Raw genomic sequence first — 18,598 nt, forward strand, 5'->3', positions numbered from 1 at the left:
GCTCAGTGAAGGAAACACGAGCTGCTCTCTGAGACAGTCACTAGGAATATCAAACACACATTTCCACGCCCAAACCTTCCCAATAAGGACCACACTGTTGCATGACACAATATTAAGTTTTCTGAAAATATCAATTAGCTTTGTAGCTTAAAATATGGTGAGTGCGAGCGGCCTGGGGGGCAGGGACAGCTCTGGCTGACGTGTCATGTCAGTGTTTCTGTACTTGCTTTTCTCGAGCGTGGCTAAGGCACAGCCTACAGATAGACAGAAAATGGCTCCTGGAAAAATGATTTTGGGTCCTTGCCTTTCTCTGGAAAACACGCTTCACAAAATCTATCACAAACGACTGAGCTTCTTTCAATGACGCATGATAGGTCCTAAAATGATGAACCCTGGCAGGTTTAATCCAATCTCAAATATTGTCTGCAAGAGGGACAGTGGATATTATCTTAATTCCCGTAAGCTACAGCTGCTTAAATTCTCACATTTATCTTAACTACGGAAAGTGAAATCATACTGCCAAGTTCTCTTGAATTTCTAAATTTATGGCAGGAAATATAAACCGAGACTAATATGTGAGCTGTGGTGCTAGGAGGGAGGAAAGAAGAGACATGAACAGTATTTTTTTCGATAAAGAATTAAGTCATCTAAAGGTACACGTGCTCACACTCGAACGGAGATGCATTTTTCATTCTCTCAGCATGTGGAGCTCCAGTCGGCTGTTTGCCCTGTTCTGGTCGTCTCTACTTTCCTCGGTTCCGTGTTTTTCTATTAGTATTTTTACGAAACATCGTTTATGACATTGAACTGATGTAATTTACCCACCACATCTTAGGAGACTTTGGTGTCTGCAGAGAAGATGCTTTTTATCTGTGACTCGAGAATATGTTTTCCTGTTGTCTGTGGAGAAGCTAGACCTTGGTAGGAAAGCATTTTAAACAAAACCACAAACTGCCACAATAACTGAATACTGTGAGGCCCCGTCCTTCCAGGTGTGAGCGGTGCGAACAGGAAGGGTACAGTGCTTCTTCTCAGACATGATCACCTTTGGAACGATGAGGTACATTAACACATGATGAAAACACTGCGGGCGTTCTCCCCCAGAGTGGACAGTTAGCAGGAAATGTTCTAAAAACTGACCTCAGATGCTTGTCCACATCTGTGCACGTGTGAGGGGTGTGGTGGTGGTGGACCAAGGCCTCGGGTTTTAAAACGGTCACTTTTTATTCCACACACAGCGCACGTAGGACAAGAAAGGCGAGGAGCATAAGTTGAACAAAAACAAAAGCCACTAGTAAGCCCGCCACCCAGAGCCAACTGGAAGGCTTAACAAACTCCACCCTTCTTGGCCCACGTGTGGCCGGGTCTTTTGTTTTTTTCAGTCTTGATGGCTATCGCTTAAGCTGTGGACGTGGTCAGTACTATAGGATTGTCCTGTTTCAGTTGAGAAGACGCTGAGATGAGGCTCACATCTTACCTACGGGGAAACTGAGGCCTAGAGAAGTTAAACAATCAGATCCAAGCCCCCGACTGCCGGGCGGTGCGGGCGCGAGTCACTGTCTGAAACCTGGGCTCTGTCCTTGGCTCGCTGCCCCAGCCGCCTCACTGCACCTGACCTTGATGTCTCCAGTTCCTTCACGGGCGACCAGATCAGCAGTTCTGGTTCAAAATACTGCCTGTTGCAAAACCCACCTTGGTGCCTGGACTAGCACTTTCGTTCAAACTTCATTTTACTAACCGACGGCTCTTTATCGCAATCAGACTAGTTCCCCGTTGGGAACCCTCCCTCCTCCAGTCACCACCATTCTGTACATGCGGGTCCTCCTGGAACGAACCTACCCTGCTTCAGGGTCAGTGCAGACGCCACCTCCTCCCTCAGCGTCCGACTGGGACGTGCCTGTCGCCACCCTGACCTCCCTCTCCCACAACCCACCACCATGGACACTTTCTACTGAGAACCCTCATCTCTACGGCGTTAATCACGTCGGCTCGTGTGGCTGCAGTGGCTGTCAGGATATCCCCCCTCTGCGCAAATTGTTTTGAGAACGGGGCCCATGTTCGCCCACTTAGCGTGTCTCAGGGCACACAGTCAATGTTTGTTGAATGATGGCTCACAACCTGGACATTTTCATATGTAATTTGAATTGCAGATAAGAAGTTTGCATCTACAGTGGCACCGCCAAAACTCTGCCTCTGAGTCTTCCGGAACCGGGAGAATTGCCTGAAAAAGTCAGCTGAGGACCTTGGGATGCTTCATGACCCATGTCCTCGCTGCCTCCTTCCTTTCTGGGTGATCCAATGAGCACCTTTACACTTCATGACACACAGGCAATGCCACAGCCCAGCGCGACGGCCATCTTGTAAATGCAGAGGAGACGCGAAGTCCAGAACGTTCCTCTCCCTGACTCCCTCCTCCTCAGTCTTAACCTCCGTTCAGGGCCCAGAGCGGGTGCGTCTGCCCCAGACGCCCCATTGCTGTGAGCTGCCTCCCATGCACTCAGTAAGCACTGGCGCTGTGGCGAGCTGCACTGTCCCACGTGGAAGGAGCTGGGGGTTTCTGGGACCCGTGTTCGCAGCGGGCTGTGAGCCCCTGGTGCTGGGGTCCCGCTGTATACATGGCTCTGCACAGTGCCCAGCTCTGAGCTCTCTGAGCTGAAGCTTTAAGGAGGAGGTTCTGGGGTACGCAGAGCACATGCTGGTCAACAGGGAGTGAGGCAGGAGTCAGGCACGTGCGGGAGCGACCCCACATGGTGTGCAACCTAAAAAGGCAAGTCACGTGAGCAGGCAGGGCTCAGCTCTCCGCTGGTTCCTCAGGAACATGGGGAGTGGGCCCCCCTCCTGACAGCTCCCACCGCACTCTCTGCATCTGGGCGACAGAGGCCGAGGCTCAGAGAAGGGCCCTGGCTGCAGGCACTCAGCACGGCCATTTCATAGCCTTGCACTCCATCAGGGGAACGCCACTCACACTGATTCTAGCCGAGTCCTGAGTGCGGATGTGTCTAAACCTTCTTGAATTCTTTTCTTTCCAAGGACCTAGACTCTATGTGCTGGCAGAAAACCCAAGGCCAGGTCACACCATTCACGGGAACAAGACCCAAGATTGCAGGATGCAGTTTTCCAAGCTGGTAACCAACACACACTGGCCCTCAGAACTCGTGGCTTAGCTAAGATGCACTTGCATTTTTGCTGAGCTTTTCTCTCCCGTTGAGAGTAACGTCGGCTTTCATCAGTCCTTTTTCATGAACTGTCATCCCAGTCAGAGGATGCGATCCTTCCAGCTCGCCATCTTAGTGTTTCTAGCTCACACTAGTAGACCATTTGGGTAGGACACGTAGGAACAGTTTCTGGGTGACAAGGACTACATGTCACCAGATGACTTTCCAGAAAACTGCCTCCGTATGTCAGACAAAGCAACCTGCTCCCACGTTTAACGGAATCATTTTACACAGAATCCCAAACCTTTGGAACAAAAATGTCACTGCCATTGTAAGATGGAGGTGTGTCCGCAATTGGTCCTCCCCGCCTAAACATCTCCTGGGCTGCTTTCTGATCGAATTGTCAACACTTTGAGGTTAGGAAAGTGATTTCTAGGAAACCAGAGCCTTTGGGAAGCTGTGGAAGCCCGTGGGGTTTTGTTAATAATCACAGACCATTTTACATATCACTCGCAAAGCCCGCATGAGAAACCAAAGGAGCTTCCGTAGAACAGGAAGGCAACTCAACACAACAGAGGAGGCCTGGACTTGACTCTGAAAGATTTCTTAACAGTGCAATAAACAGAAAGGTTGGGTCTCCACACAACTACTTCTCATCTATGTACTTTGGGGCAGACCGACTAATCTTGGTGGCTCTTAATTTCCTGCTTCATAAGCCAGGAATTGTACATATTTGTAAAGGAGGTTCTGAGGGCTAAATTGATAGATGAAGTATACTCTGTGAGCTGTAATGTGTACACAGGGCACCAAAGGGCAGCTGGTGGGGGTCCACAGGGCACGGGAAGCCAGAGGCGGCCAAGGGCAGGGATGGGGTGTGTGGTGAGCCTCAGCGTTCCACTAGGAAAGGAAGAGCTCTTCTATAATCAATTCCCTTCTGGACTCTGGGACTCTACTGCAGTTCTGGGGATTTTTGCCCTTAACCAAGGAAACATGACACAGTAAGTCCCAAGTGCCAGCCACCAACTGCAGAGAGGACACAGAAGCTAAGGCATGATGATGACAGGTGCTATGGGTGGGCCATCGCTGTAACACCGTCACTAATACTATTAAAGGGAAAAATGACAAGCAACATCGTTAGATACGAGGGGCAGTGGTCTTTCTAACACACTCAGTCTCCTTACTAATCTGGTAAAACCAACATGCATCACCTCATCATGCCCGAGTCATCCGCCACTGCTCCTGGGTCAGGGACGGTTCTAGAACTTCTCCACTCCTTTCTGCTTTTCTTGTTTATTACTGTTTGAAGAGGGAGGTATTCCATGACCAGTCTTGACAAGAGGAGTCACTGGGAAATGCCATTTTAGGAGGTGACGTGAAAGTAATTAGGCCGACTTCCAGTGTAGAACAAGCACGCCAGCCCCAGGCGCTCTGACCAGCCTGTGAGGTCATGTCCTAATCTGAGACCGTTCCACGGGCACCATTTTTTCACCAGTGTCAACATCAAAGATCAGTTTCCAGGGTCCCTAAGGAAATAACCCCACGGAGTACAATGATTCTGTTTCATACACATGACAAGCCAGCGTTCGCAGTCTCCACAGGGCCTAAGCTGTGACTGTTCCCAGGAAGCCAGTGGCAGCCTGTGCCCGGGACCCACCCTGGAACATCCCTCAGTGCCAGCAGGTACCGCTGCCGTCGCCTGTGAGGGCTGGGAGAGTCGGGTCTGGGGACGGGTAAAGGACCATCTGGATCCTTCCCGTGGCGCGGAGAGCCCTTGAGTTGGGCAACACTGGCTTATCCAGTCCCTTACGGACCCTGCTGCCATGGCACTCACCACATCCACATGGAGTGGCCACAGTGCACGACAGTTTTAGCTCCATTAAAAGTCATAGACGTTACATTATTTCGGCATGCTGACATCCTAGGGGGTGCAAGAGGGTCTACTGTTACTAGAGGATAATGAAAACAAACTAACACAACACAAACACTCCAAGGGGTGGAGGGCCATTAGAAATAAGCAAAGCAGGATCCATTGGGCGTTAGGTCACCTCAATCAATATACACGAGAACCACTGAAGTCGGCGGAGAACAGGCTCTTTCCTGATCGCTGGAGACACCTATGCTTCTGGGTCTTCAGATACAAAATGTTCCCGCAAAACTGCGTTTTACAATGACATTGCCTGAAATAAGCTTCTGCCTGCTGTGGAAACGGTGCATTAAAGGAAGTTGGGGTTTCAAGACCTAATTATTGTCGGGAAAGCTTTGTTTTCATTCCCTTCTTTACATGGTGCCCTTTACTTCCTGGTGTGGCAACACAACCTTTCGTCAGAGTGAAGACACACCCATCTACACTTTCCTTCCTTGTGAGAACAGAATGTTTGTGCCTTAAAATCAGATGGAGTTAGATTAATGCTTTCAAAAGCAAGGAGCAAGCTGCTTCTGCTGCCATTTGGGGAAATGATGAGATTTTTTTCCCCTTTAAAAATAGTCATTGTCACCTGTCTTCATTAATACATTAAAGGGAAATGTTTATGTTAAATGTCTGAATTCCAAAAGTAAGACATTTGAATCCCCAGCAAAAAACACAAAAAGATGAGAGAAGTCAGACTGGGCCGCCTGTCTTGGCCAAGCAGCTATGGACAGAGAGGTAGGGATGGACAGGTGCTCGGAGAACAGGTGTCTGGATGTCTACAGACTGCTGGATCTGCATAATGTCAGTGTTATTTATTAGCCTGATGTAACGGGCATGTGAAGATATTTGAAATTCAAAGTTAGAAATTCAAAGCAGTGTGTTCTCACCCAAAGAAAGACAGCTATGGTTAAATGATGAGAAGCCAGCTTTGCTGTTTCTTACCAGGAAAGCTTTACTTGCAACAAGAACCATGAACCATACATTATATTTAAGTTACCATCTAATGCCAACAAAAAATAACAACAATGTGACTCTCAGCACAGAGTGAGTCATCTTCCTAACCAGTTCCTTCCTGGGACCCCTGCCCCAGCCTCTCATCGCCCCACCCGGCACGGACGGCTGGATTTACTAGAGCTAAATGCATTGCTTTGCTCTCCAAACGAGGAACTTATGACACAGAGCAGATATACACGCATTATAAAAGCAAGGAAACAAAACCGGCCTGTAGACCCAGAAAAGCCCATGTGAAAGCACGTTCCTGCCTGGTCCACAGGGAGTATACCTGGGGAAGTAAACACAGTTTGGGACTCAACCTCTGGGTTATACGCACAAATCCGAAAGGAGAACAGATGGGACCACGGAGTCAGGACAGATCAATGAAAGACCACGTGGTCTTTTCTTTTCATCACATTGTAAAACTTGTGGAAATTGGTTTGTGAGGAGGACGCTGTCCCACCTGTGTTTGCAGGGAGCCACTGGCTGTCTCATCCCACTCAGCGGGGGAGGGGAACGAGGACAGCCCCCGGCAGAAGCGTCAGCGTGGGCAGCAGCGCGGGCTGCACCGACCAGCGTGACACGGTACTGCCCTCCCTGGTTCCTCCTGCAGGCTGAGCTACGCTGAGGACCAGGCAGAGTCATTGCAGGGCTGGTGACCCCTGAAAGCTGTTCTCTGTCTTAACGTGATCTAGAAACATCCTCCTATGCTCTATTTGCAAACGAGCAGGCTGTGGAGTGACTAAAATTTGAAATTGTTAACACACTGGAGAAAAGTTCAAATGATTCCAAATGTAAAGCCTTTAAGAGAAAGTTCCCAGCCGACACCCCGTTTAGGCAAAAAAAGGTCAGAAAATGCCAGTGACAGAAATGGAGGGAAGACACAGAAAATACGGTGCTTGTACCGACACCGCCAACCGGAATTGTCTGTATTATTTAGAATCCTTTTTGTAATTGAAAAGAAAACTCATGCAAGAACTTTGGAAACAAACAAAAGCGCTACAGAAAATGATGTGTTTTCAAAGTACGGCCTAGAAAGTTTCCAGGACAGAATCCTTGCCCTGGAAGCGGGGCTGACGCGGAGACAGGGTCGGGCACGTGCCCGGCCTCTGGAAGAGCAGAGAAAGCGGGCTACTTGTCCCAATGCGGAGAGCGGGCAGCATGTGAAAATGGGGTCTTGACACCACAGAACTTTACTGGTCGGAAGCCTCAGTTCATATATTTTTATTATAATTAGGGTTTTTGGTGTTTCAAATCTGGAAGATACCACATTGATACAAGAGAGCTCCTAAATGCTCTCGGTAGGCAGGGCATCTCCTGGAGTTTGTCTGGAACCCACCGAGCCACTGGGCCATCTCAACGGAGTAAAGAGCTGGGACTGTCACTTCCCTCTTCACTCTGTCACTGCAGAGACTTACAGAAAGTCACATCTTCATAAAGACTTACAACTGGGACTGGGTGGAAAGTGTCCACAACACCCCCCTTCTGTTCCAGAAGTGTTTTATTTTTTATTATTATTTTTTAAATATTTTTTTTTTATTGGTGAAGAGGAATAGGACTTTATTGGGGAACACCGTGTACTTCCAGGATTCTTTTCCAACTCAAGTTGTTGTCCTTTCAATCTTAGTTGTGGAGGGTGCCGTTCAGCTTCAAGTTGTCCTTTCAGTCTTAGTTGTGGAGGGCGCAGCTCAGCTCCAGTTGCCATTTCTAGTTGCAGGGGGCACAGCCCACCATGCCTTGCGGGAGTTGAACCGGCAACCTTGTGGTTGAGAGGACGGGCTCCAACCAACTGAGCCATCTGGGAGCTCAGCGGCAGCTCAGCTCAAGGTGCCGTGTTCAATCTTTAGTTGCAGGGGGCGCTGCCCACCATCCCTTGCGGGACTCGAGTTGAACTGGCAACCTTGTGGTTGAGAGCCCACTGGCCCATGTGGGAATCGAACCGGCAGCCTTCGGAGTTAGGAGCACGGAGCTCCAACCGCCTGAACCACCGGGCCGGCCCCACAGAAGTGTTTTAATTCATAAACTTCAAAAAATAAGTAGTTCTGTCCTTTCCCAATAGGAACGCTTGTCCTTTTGTGTGACTGATAGTGTGTTTTCTGCCAGCTTTCTCTGCATGACGTCAGGTTTGGGGAGATGCGTCGGACAGGGTGACAAAGGTCTCCTGCAGGAAGAAGCTGTTCCATCACAGCGACAATGACAATACCTCACTTCGTGTTTGTGGGCTGTCATGCTTCCCGAAGCGCCAACCATTCTAAATGAGTAATTTCACGAATCTTCTTATCTTAGCTAACATCTTAGAAATAAGGTTGTATGAGCATAGGTGAAATACAAAGCTGGACACTCGCAAGCAATGGGAAATAACCATTCCCATGGTAAGAATACAGTATAGTATTATTGTATTTCCTGTACTGTATTTCCCATAACTGTGCAGCTATTAGCATTTAAATGAGGGCGAAAGAGGTTTGCTTGACACTGCGAGTGAAGCCTGATTCCATTTCTGGCTGTCGACAGTTAAGAGTTGCAGTGTGACCCCAGGTTCCTGCTCGTCTGTTGGTGGTTAGGCACTTACTCATCTTGCAGCTGATTCTCTTACATGTATCGTGTGAGCAGGGAGATGTGTGCTCTGAGGACCCAGTGGTTCTAAGGCTCTGTCCTCTTGTGGCTGGTTCTTTGGCTGGAGAACAGCCCGCATACAAGGAAGCCGTGACAACGACTTAGAAGGACCACGTCAGGTAACAGTGGGTGGTAAGAAGGCATAGGGCAGTGATGGAACGGGGCTGGCTGCCGGGGTGGGGTGGGGGCTCCAGGAAGGGAGGCCTCTCTGAAGAGCTGATTCCTGAGCTCAGCCTGAGATGGGGAGGGGCTCCACAGGGAGAGAGGGCAGCAGGGGCCAGCGCCCTGGGGTGGGGGTGGGTTGGGGCTGAAGGGGCCACTGGGACAGGGGACTGAGGGCCCAATCACATGGGGCTCGAGGGCCGTGGGGAGAGGCTTGAACTTTTTCTTCTTTTTTTAACACTTAAATTTATTGGGGCGACACTGGTTAATAACATGATGTAAATTTCAGGTGTACACCTATGTCTACAATCCAGCCTCTGCGTGCTCCCCTCCTAAGTGCAGTCACTCGAAGTGAAGTTTATTCGCAGAGCAAAGGGAGGCCCCTGGAGAGTTCTAAGCATGGGAGGCTTTGGGAAGGTCACTTTGGCTCCAGGCGGATTGAGAGGATGAGTTGGGACCGTCTGTATAAGAGATCCAGTGGTTTGGGGAGCAGCTGTGGAGGTATCGGGGGGACAAGTGGGGGACAAGTGGGAGACGTGAGATACATTCTAGAGGCAGTACTGCCAGGACCAGCTCGTAGGGCAAATTAGGGGATTTGAGTTAGTTTAATACAGATTCAGCTCGTTTCATTATCTGCTCTGTTCTTCCTTCTCCTCCTAAATTTCTGCAACACTTTAGTTTGCAAAAAATTATGTGATTGTCTCAACTCCTGACTGTCAAGCAACCACAGCCAGGAGAGAGCTCGATGTTTCCATCTGAGAAACAAGGCCTTAATTTACCTAGAGTCAAAAGTCTGGGTAAAAATCTGAAAACTCCCGTCCACAGCCCTGCTGTTGCCGACAGGCTTCGTGCTTCAGTGGCTCAGACAGGACGTCCAGACGTTTCCCGGACTTAGTTTTGATCTGAGCCCCTGCACGACGCCTCATGGAGGTATGTTTGCACCAAGTGCCACAGAAAATTAACAACCTATAGCATAACACAAAATTAAAATGTAAAGTCAATCAACCAACTAAATTAATCTGGAACAGTTTGATACACTGTTACACAAACAAGACAATTCCTGATACAGTCAAGTTGTGTGTATGTGTGAGTCTCGGGCAGCACGCAGCCCGTCTGGGAACGTGCACTGGCCGGGGGTGGGCCCAGCGAGCGCTTGTCCACTGGCGGGTCGGGAGCACCGTGTGACCTCGTCGGAGCACCTGGTCGTTGGTCAGTCCTGACTTCACTCACGCTCTGGATTCGGGTGACAGACTGCCCTACGAGAGGTTCCCAGGCTGGAGGAGGCTAACAGGTCTTCCGACTGAAACCAACAAGGCATGAGGCCGGCGCAAACAACAATTTCAGAATAAATGTGCACGTCTCACCACCTGCTTGTCCTCCTGGGCTCAGAACTTCTGGAAGAACCGCGGCCCAGCCCCAGGCCCAGATCGCGCTCCAGCACGGCCTCTGGCCTAGAAGAGATGTGCTACGGGCCACGGCCCCCAAAGTGCCCGTCCCTCCCAGGTCAATGTTCCAGAGCTTCTGGAAACCTGGACGTCGCCTTTCTCAGCTTCGTAGTGACATGGAGCTCTAACCAGATGGAGTCATAACCTTAGCATTTAGTTTGTGCCATCAACTCAGTGGAAAAATCAGGACAAAGAAATAAATAGGAGTTGCGTTTTCAGGAACTCCCAACCATCCAACTGTTTAGTCCTTAGGGTCTGCCCAGGGATGGACACAGTGGGTGGTTTGCCATCCTGGGTGGTTGGCAAACGTCTGTTGGTGAATGAAGGGCACGACCACCCCTGGGTCCGTCCTGAGGACATGTGACAGCTCCACGGTGTCTGACATAGACTCTGAGGTGGCCTCTGTGTCGGGCACGGGGTTAAGGTGACAGCCTCACTTTGGAATCGCAGGTGAGAGACTAGCCATGAGGTGACGCCAATGAGATCTTTCTGGAGAAACAGACGCAGTGCGTCACCCAACAGCTTTCTCTAACAACACACTGCACGGTGGACAGCCGTAAAGGAGCCTCGAAGGGGCGAAAGGCAGATTTCTGTGCTAAGAAAGACATTTTAATTTCTTCTAGAATATTCTGATATATTTTAATGTTTTCAGCTTTGGCTCTCAAACTCTCTCGCCTTCACTGAGATATTTGGGAATATTGCATGATTCATTCCTGGAATGCAAGAGCAGCTCAGGATCCTATAAAATATTCATTCACTTTCAAAAATATTTGCACCCTGCTGTCAAATGTGGACAGATTCATATGGAGTATCAGAAAATGGCTATTTTAACAGCAAATGCTTTCCACAAACCTCTCTTTCCACTACGCATTTTCTTCAAAATTATTTTCATAAGAAAGATTAACAATTTCAACATTAGCTGCTATCCCCTTTCATTTAAAACTCTGCTGATAAAATTCTTTGCTTGTCATTCAAATAGTACGTAATAATTATAGATCTGAGGCTTCCATCTCAGCTTCATTAATGGTGAATTGCATGAAGTCTGAGGCACAAGTCAGCTTTGATACATCTCAAAATGCAATTTCCACAGCTTCCCTTGGCTACGTACAATTAATTATACAGTTAATAAGGGAATTATGTTAATGAAAGGAACATTATTCATCCAGACCACCTGCCTTTACCAAATATCTTCTGTGTGTTTCTCTTCTTTTTGTAATTTTGGTCTATAGATAGTTAAAACACACACACACACACACACACACACACAAACCCCACAAAAACTAAAATCCACAATTAACAATGTGGTGACTTTGAGTATCAGTCTGCAATTACTTCAGTTAACACAAGTCTAAAGAAAAATTCATTACATTTTATATTTCTACTAATTTCTGCCTTTTAAAAGTTTAAAATGTCTACCCATGGCATTTGGAACTCCTGAAATAGCTGTTTATGAAACTGAACACTACATTTAAGGTGTCTCACTCCTGCCAATGAAACATACATCTTCACAGATAAATGAAACCTCAGAAGAGCCCGCAGGAGGATGAGACAAGCCCAGTCACTTGCTGTAATGGGCCCAAGCTTGCTTCACACTGTGCTCACCACCCGGCCTCTGCGCTCAGCAGTAACGAATCCTTTCGCCCTGTTCGGGTCATCAGTCAAAGTCTGACTACAGGTTGTTCAGCAAAGAGAACGCTGTTACCTTCGCAGGAAAAACTACTGCTTCTGAGACTTTGGTGTGGAACAGGCAGCCGTCTGACTAGAGCCCCCCTTCCGTCTGCTCTTTATAAGTTACTGGGGCAACACAGAAGACGCACTGACAAATATTCGTGTTATAGTCATTCTATTACTATAAAGTAATACACAGTCCTTACTAAATGAGGGCAAACACTGGATTCTGGCCTCCACCATGTCCCTTTGACACATGAAACAGACTTGGAGCCAGAGACAGTCCGCAGAAGCACCACGCTGGGGGGAACCACCAACCTTAGGTTCCAGCATCGGTAGGAAAGGAAGGGATGTGAGAGGACACTGGTCATGAAAATGAGGTTCTAACAGCCGAGCCCTGCAAACACCTGAAATGATAACAAATTCTAGGAGAAGAGAACCTCCCCAACGAACACCATCCACTGTCAGCCAGGCGCTGGGGGCCCAGACGGGCACCACCCAGACTACAGAAGCTGTGCGGTGGAGAAATCGGGCTGCTTATCGGGGATGTCTGCACTGGTGATGGGGCGCAGGCGGAGCTGGTTGCTTTGGGGTCTCCTCCAAAAGCAGGTTTGAGTAGCTGTTTCTCTGTGTTGTGCACCAGTAGATTCATGTGTTAAATGGCCATCCACCCAGACCTCCCCGGCCGGACAGCCACCTACGAAATTCAAATGGCCAATTCCAAGTGACAATTGTAAGAGCAGATTCTCCCAAAGACCCAACGCCTTCACTATCACCCAACTGACAGGAAAAAGCCCAGAGGAGACAATTTTTACTTGAAACATGTGACAACAGCAGTTACAACAGGGAAACCTTTCAGGGAGGGGACAGAAAAGGGATGGTTGCCTAGCAACACACAGACAGCTTCTCGCCATTACAAAGCCGTGGACCTTTTCTTAGCAGCAGCCTTGTATGTTCTGCGGCAGTGATGTACTCATGATGGTTTTCTGATGAAGTTTTTAGGAAGAACAAAGAGTTCCAGTGAGTGCAGTAAAGGTGGCCTAGGACAGCCACATGGACAGGAGTCTTCCCTCCCTTTCCCAGATGGGAGATGCCAGGGTCTAAAACACATTCTTAGAAAATATTTGCTGCAATTCTAAAAGTGTTATTGGAGTTACAGGAATTAAAAGCCAATGCTTTGGTTTTGAATTTCCTAAAACCAACAGGCTACATGCTCTATGAGGTATGACAAGAATGGGGGGACAGAAATGTCGCCAGGACTGGAAAAGCTGATACGAGACTCAAAACCTTATTTTCCCTCCACCAAGCAAACTTGCTCAGAGGACAGGAAGCCTTTGAGGTCTATTTACCCAGACCTTCCTGTCATCAGTGAAACAGCAGAAATACCAGGGGAGAAAAGGGAAAATTAGGATTCGACTGTCAGTCATGATGACCAAGAGCTGGCTGGCGAACATTCCTCATTGAATTGCTTTGAAACGAGGAGTTCAAATTAGAAGGGAGCTCATCTATCAAAATTCTTTTCACTTTTTAGGGGGATAATATAGAGATAAGATTGTCAAGTCTGTTTTTCTGTTTTTTCCAGCTCAACTGTCAGTCATGTGGACCGCTCACTTACGCGCCATGTTCTTGAGGTTGGATGGGTGAAGCGGGAGTGGGTGATCAGAGGTTACCATTCCACCTCTTCCGTTCCGGTACAACACAGCTACAAAACCTGGAGCCTCCCCTCCCAACAGCTGCCTTTATCATGATCGCAACATGCATGCCATCTGGAATTTCTCCACAGACACCAGCTGTTAGCATTTGGGTGCACTCACCTGCCCACCTGCCTGCTGACACAGGCTCCTGTCAGCGCACACCCACAGACAGCTCATTTTGGTCACAGGTGTACAGCTGCCTCCTGAAGCAAGGTAATCCCTGTGCCTATGCACCACTGCACAGGGTCCCCTTTGTTTGACTTGCATTGAGTCTGATGTTTCCAGAGAAATGAAGAACGAGAGAACCAGAAGAGCCTCCTCTACAAGACATCTAGAAATGTTGGGAGAATGGCAAGTCACAAAATTTCCTTCCACAAAATTAAGGAAAATACTCAGGAATCCAAAATGAAAAGGGAAGTGAAAACCAGAGTGGGAGGCACCCGAAGTCCCTCAAGTCCTGGAGCGAGGGCCAGGGCCAGATGACTTCCTGGACCTAAAACCCAGGGCCCATGTGGGCCCTCAGGGGAAGCCCTCACATAGAGGAGGCAGAGTCAGATGTGAGCCCTCCACGTAAATCTGGACCCTCAGGAGACCACAATCTTAGTGAAAGGGTTTGCTCAGGACATAAGGAAGAATATCTGTGTCCATAGGGACTCAAAATGGGAAGATGTTTAGTCCCTGGGCCTCATTTGGGATTGAGACTCAAATTTACATTAGATGAGTAGTCTGGGAATCTCTGGGTGAGGAATTACATTTGTAATGATTGAAGATTTTAAAGTGGGAATCAACAATAGAAGAACAACGCAACAGGAAGATTTAAAAAACAAATAGAACAACTGCAAATGAAAAATATACTCCTTGAAATCATAAATGTAATGAATAGATTACACAGGAGATTAGACACCACTGAAGAGAAACAATGCATACTGGAAAACAGATCCGAGGAAATTCCCTGGAATGCAGGATAGAGGGATTAGGACAGAAAATATGGAAGAGAATTAAGAGACATGGGAATGAGAATGTCCAATATTTTTCCATTAGAGGAGAGAACTGAGAGAATGGAAGAGAGTCACATTTAAATTACAAATAGTTTGTCATTTTCTGGAATTGAGGGAAGACAAGAATTCTCTCATTCAGGAATCACAGGAAGACTGGAGCAAAAATAAAAATAAAATAAGTCCAGTACAGGGCACAAGGAAATCCTGGATCAATAAAGGTGCAGAATTCAGAAGACAGTATGAATGGCCCACAAAGGAACAGCCATTGGACTGGCAATAGCCTTTTCAACAGCTACGGCCTTAAAGGCAAGCAAATGATATTTTTAAAGTAATGAGAGAAAAGTAACTAGAACTTGACTCTTGGATAATCTATTATGCGAGCATGGCACTTATTGCCTCTTATCAAAACCAAACCATCAAGAGTGACCAATGTTACAGCTACCAAAGGAGCCCCGGGGCCCACAGGGGACGGCCGCAGGAGGTGCAGCCCCTCAGAGCTGGCAGCACCCCTCCAGAGGAGGAGGTGCAGGTGTCTCTGGGTGGGGGCACCTGCCCCGGGGTCCAGCATGTGCACCCCTCAGCCAGTGAGGCCTCTCCCTGTGACCCTTTGACCCAAGAGGCTCCCGACTACCCCTGCACTGAGTGCCTATGGCCATCTCCAGGGCCCAGCTCTTGGTGAGAACTTGCCAGGCCTGATGTGGGAATTGCACGTGCCTTTCCGGAGACCCCTCCTGGAGGAAAGCTTCTCCCAGAGAGACCGTGACGGGGGCAGGTCAGGCTCTCCCTAGAGGTGAGCTGTGCCCAGAAAAAGGGGGACACCTGAGTGGTTCACCAGCCTATCCTTCAGGTCACCACAGCTCGAGGGTGGGTGGGCAAGTGCAGGCCTGAACAGAACTGCCTGGAGCCAGGCGGTCGGGGGCCCCTTGGCAGCGTTACCCCTCACTCAGCCACCACAGTGAACAGGGGAGATGGAAATGATACCCTACTGTGGGCCAAGGAAAGAAGACCAGACCTCTCATTTCAAGATTCCAGGAAACACTGATGTGGTTCAAGCACCAGTCCTTGTCAGGGGCTAATTATGCCCCCAAATTCCTATGTTGAAGCCCTGACCCCCAGGACCTCAGAATGGGTCTGTATTTGGAGATGCCTCTGTACAGAGGTGATTAAGGTAGAATGAGGTCACGTGGGGGGGCCCTGATCCAATAGGACTCGTATCCTTGTAAGAGGAGATGAGGACGCAGCCACGCAGAGGGACGACCATGTGAGCACACTGGTAGGAGGCGCCCGTCTACACGCCAAGGAGAGAGGCCACAGGGGGAAGCAGCCCTGCCCACACCTGGATCTCGGGTCCCAGCCTCCAGGACTGGGGACAGTAAACACCTGTTAAGTCATCAGGGCTGGGGTTTTCTGATGGTGGCCCAAACCAAGGCAAGTCCCTTGAGGTGTGAAGGCCCCACAACAGCCAGGCACTCATGCCTTCCGGGGCCACTCTTCTTACTCACATCACTGGGCAGGTTATTTTTAGAAAGTGAAACAACACCTTGCCCATCTTAGACACTACTGTCCGACCCCTCACTCTGCGCCCGGCTGTGGGCTTTCCTGGGCCCCGTGACATTTTCCCTGCAGATAAAGTCCCTTCCCCTTAACTCCATCAAAAGAAAACTGGTTCCGTTTCTTTATTGCAATCCTTTCGGGCTTAAGAGACCAGCCCATTTGATCGAGCGGCCTTCATGGGGGAAGAGGCCAAGTGTCACCTAACTGTCGGCAGGGACTTCATGGACGCTGGTCAGGGGGTCCCGGGCAGGTGGACAAGACACCAAGTAGGGGGTCGGAGGGCACATGTCATCGGCTGAGGCCCAGAGGCACCAATGTCTCAGGGACCGAGAGGGTCGGCCGGCACAGGGAACTGGGATGGAGGAAGTCTTGGTGGCTGCAGAGTGGCAGTGCAGGTGGGGCAAGGCTGGCCATCGAGAGCCCCAGGGCCCAGACGCTGAGGGTCGGACTCCAGCTGGAGTGTGCAGCTGACAGCGCAGACTCGGGGGCCCCTGAGCTTGGGCCAAAGCTGGGGAGCTTCCACAACCCTGGACAAATCACCACCCTGTTTTCTTGTCACAAAACAGGCCTCGGGATGGTGCCCCCATTAGGGCCTCTAGGGGTTAAACCAGATGGATGTACGAGGTGCGCCCTGTGACCTCACAGACGTCATTTTGCACAGCTGTCATTCTTAGGCAGGGGAACGGGCGCTGGGTGTCACAGTGTCACGCTCACACGGAGGACTAGAACACAGGGGCCCTGACGGTTGTGTTCACGTCCTGCATGTCAGCTGCCCGCAGCTCGGGCTTGCTGGCCACGCTGGTGTCATAGCCTCTTATGAGATGTGTAGGCTGGCGCGTGTGGCACAGGGATTGGCGGAGTGGTCGCGGGCCTTACCAGGACCATGTGGCCGGTGGAAATGTCCATGTTGGGGGGTGCGGGCTCCTCAGACCAGGACGAGGTGCTGCTTCGTGCACAGGGGCTGGGCATCGGCCCGTCGCTGACCTGTGAGGACACGCTGTTGACACGGGAGGTGTGTGGGGCCTCCGGGCGGTCGGACGTGCGCACAGCCATGCGCTGCCGGCACAGCTCCTAGAAGGCAGAAGGGCAGGGGGTCAGCCACCAGTGCCGCAGGCTCAGGAGCCATGGGGTCAGGCGCCAGGGGGTCGGGCAATGTGGGGTCAGGCGCCGCGGGCTCAGCCACTGTGCCTCTTCTCGCCCACTGCTTGTCCTGAGTGCCAAGGTACACGCACCCTTGGCCCGACACACACACACCACTGGGCTTCTGTAGAGCCACCAGCTAAGGGGTGTCCCAGGCTTTTCCAAGGGCTGGAGGGGGGGACCAGACACTGGCGGAGTCTGCAACTCCACAAAACTGCCCCTCAAGACACATGTCACCAGGTCATCGATGCTGTTTGGGGACAGGCCACTAGGAGCCAGGACACAGAATGCATCTGCTTCCCAGAGGAACTGGGATGAGGGCTGTAGCACATACAAAACCTTGTTCCCTTGGCTCTGGAAGCTCATCCGTCCACTTGTGATCCTGGAGTCACAATGCCCAAGTTGGAATCCTGCACTTAAGGTTGTATGACCTTGGGCAAAGCACCTAACCTCTCAGTGCCCCACTTTCCTCATCTGTTAAATGTGGACTGGTTCCATCTTCCCAGTTCTTGGGAGGATTGGATAAGACAGTCTTGGGCCTGGGGAACTGTGCCTGGCCCCCACCAGGCGGACACGAGCTGCTACTATTCATGTATTTGACGTCTGGGTATTAGCACACACCCCGTGTCACTGTGGGATGCCAGGGACACCCGGTCAATTGAATAAGACCAGGGGAACCCTGACCTCCCGGGGTCACCATCCAGCCTGGAGCTGAATGGTAATGAAGGGCAGTGATGACAACTGCTGCTAGGTGTCTCATGGGATGAGGGGAATTGGGTCACAGAGGGGCCAGCTGCAGAGGTGACAGGTGATCTTGCAGGGCTGAAAGCTGGGGAGCCAGGTGAGGTGAGAGAAGTGCAGGGCTTGGAGGAGCTAAGAGAACTTCCAGGTGGATGGAACCACATGCAGGAGAGGGAGAAGGATGGCTCTATGTCACCTGGGGCCTCATGGCTGCACTTTAGACGCCATACTGGTGGCTTCCCCCCATGCTCTTGTGATGGTCCCGGCACTTCCTGTGTATGTGAGGGTCTGAGGGGAGCTGGCCCCTCACAGCCCAGCTGCACTGAGGGCTCTGCACGTGGCTGGGGACACAGCTGCTCCAGGCTGCTAAGGGGCTCACAGCTGAGCTCCCGTGGGACCAGCTAAGGAGCGACAGGCCTCCCAGGGCAACCACAGGCTGGGCTCCGAGCTTCCGGGCAGGAAGATGCAGCGAGTGTTCCCTCTGCCACTCCTGTGACCGTGGGCTCCCCTCTGCTGCTGTCGTCCT

At 50.2% G+C, this 18,598-nt stretch overlaps 1 protein-coding gene across 5 annotated transcripts in view; it reads right to left on the reverse strand.

Annotated features, from left to right (window-relative positions):
* Positions 1–18,598, reverse strand: part of PTPRN2 (protein tyrosine phosphatase receptor type N2) — a 406,465-nt gene that overhangs the window by 44,485 nt on the left and 343,382 nt on the right. For 3 of the 5 annotated variants that reach the window (XM_081038717.1, XM_081038714.1, XM_081038715.1), the window contains one exon: positions 17,068–17,262. The exons of the other annotated variants lie outside the window; for them this stretch is intronic. In XM_081038717.1, the coding sequence (XP_080894843.1) occupies positions 17,068–17,262 (195 nt within the window). The remainder of the gene's footprint in view (positions 1–17,067; positions 17,263–18,598) is intronic. 5 annotated transcript variants of the gene reach the window in all.

The sequence above is a fragment of the Rhinolophus hipposideros genome (assembly GCF_964194185.1).
Source record: "Rhinolophus hipposideros genome assembly, chromosome: 25".
Classification (NCBI taxonomy): Eukaryota; Metazoa; Chordata; class Mammalia; order Chiroptera; family Rhinolophidae; genus Rhinolophus; species Rhinolophus hipposideros.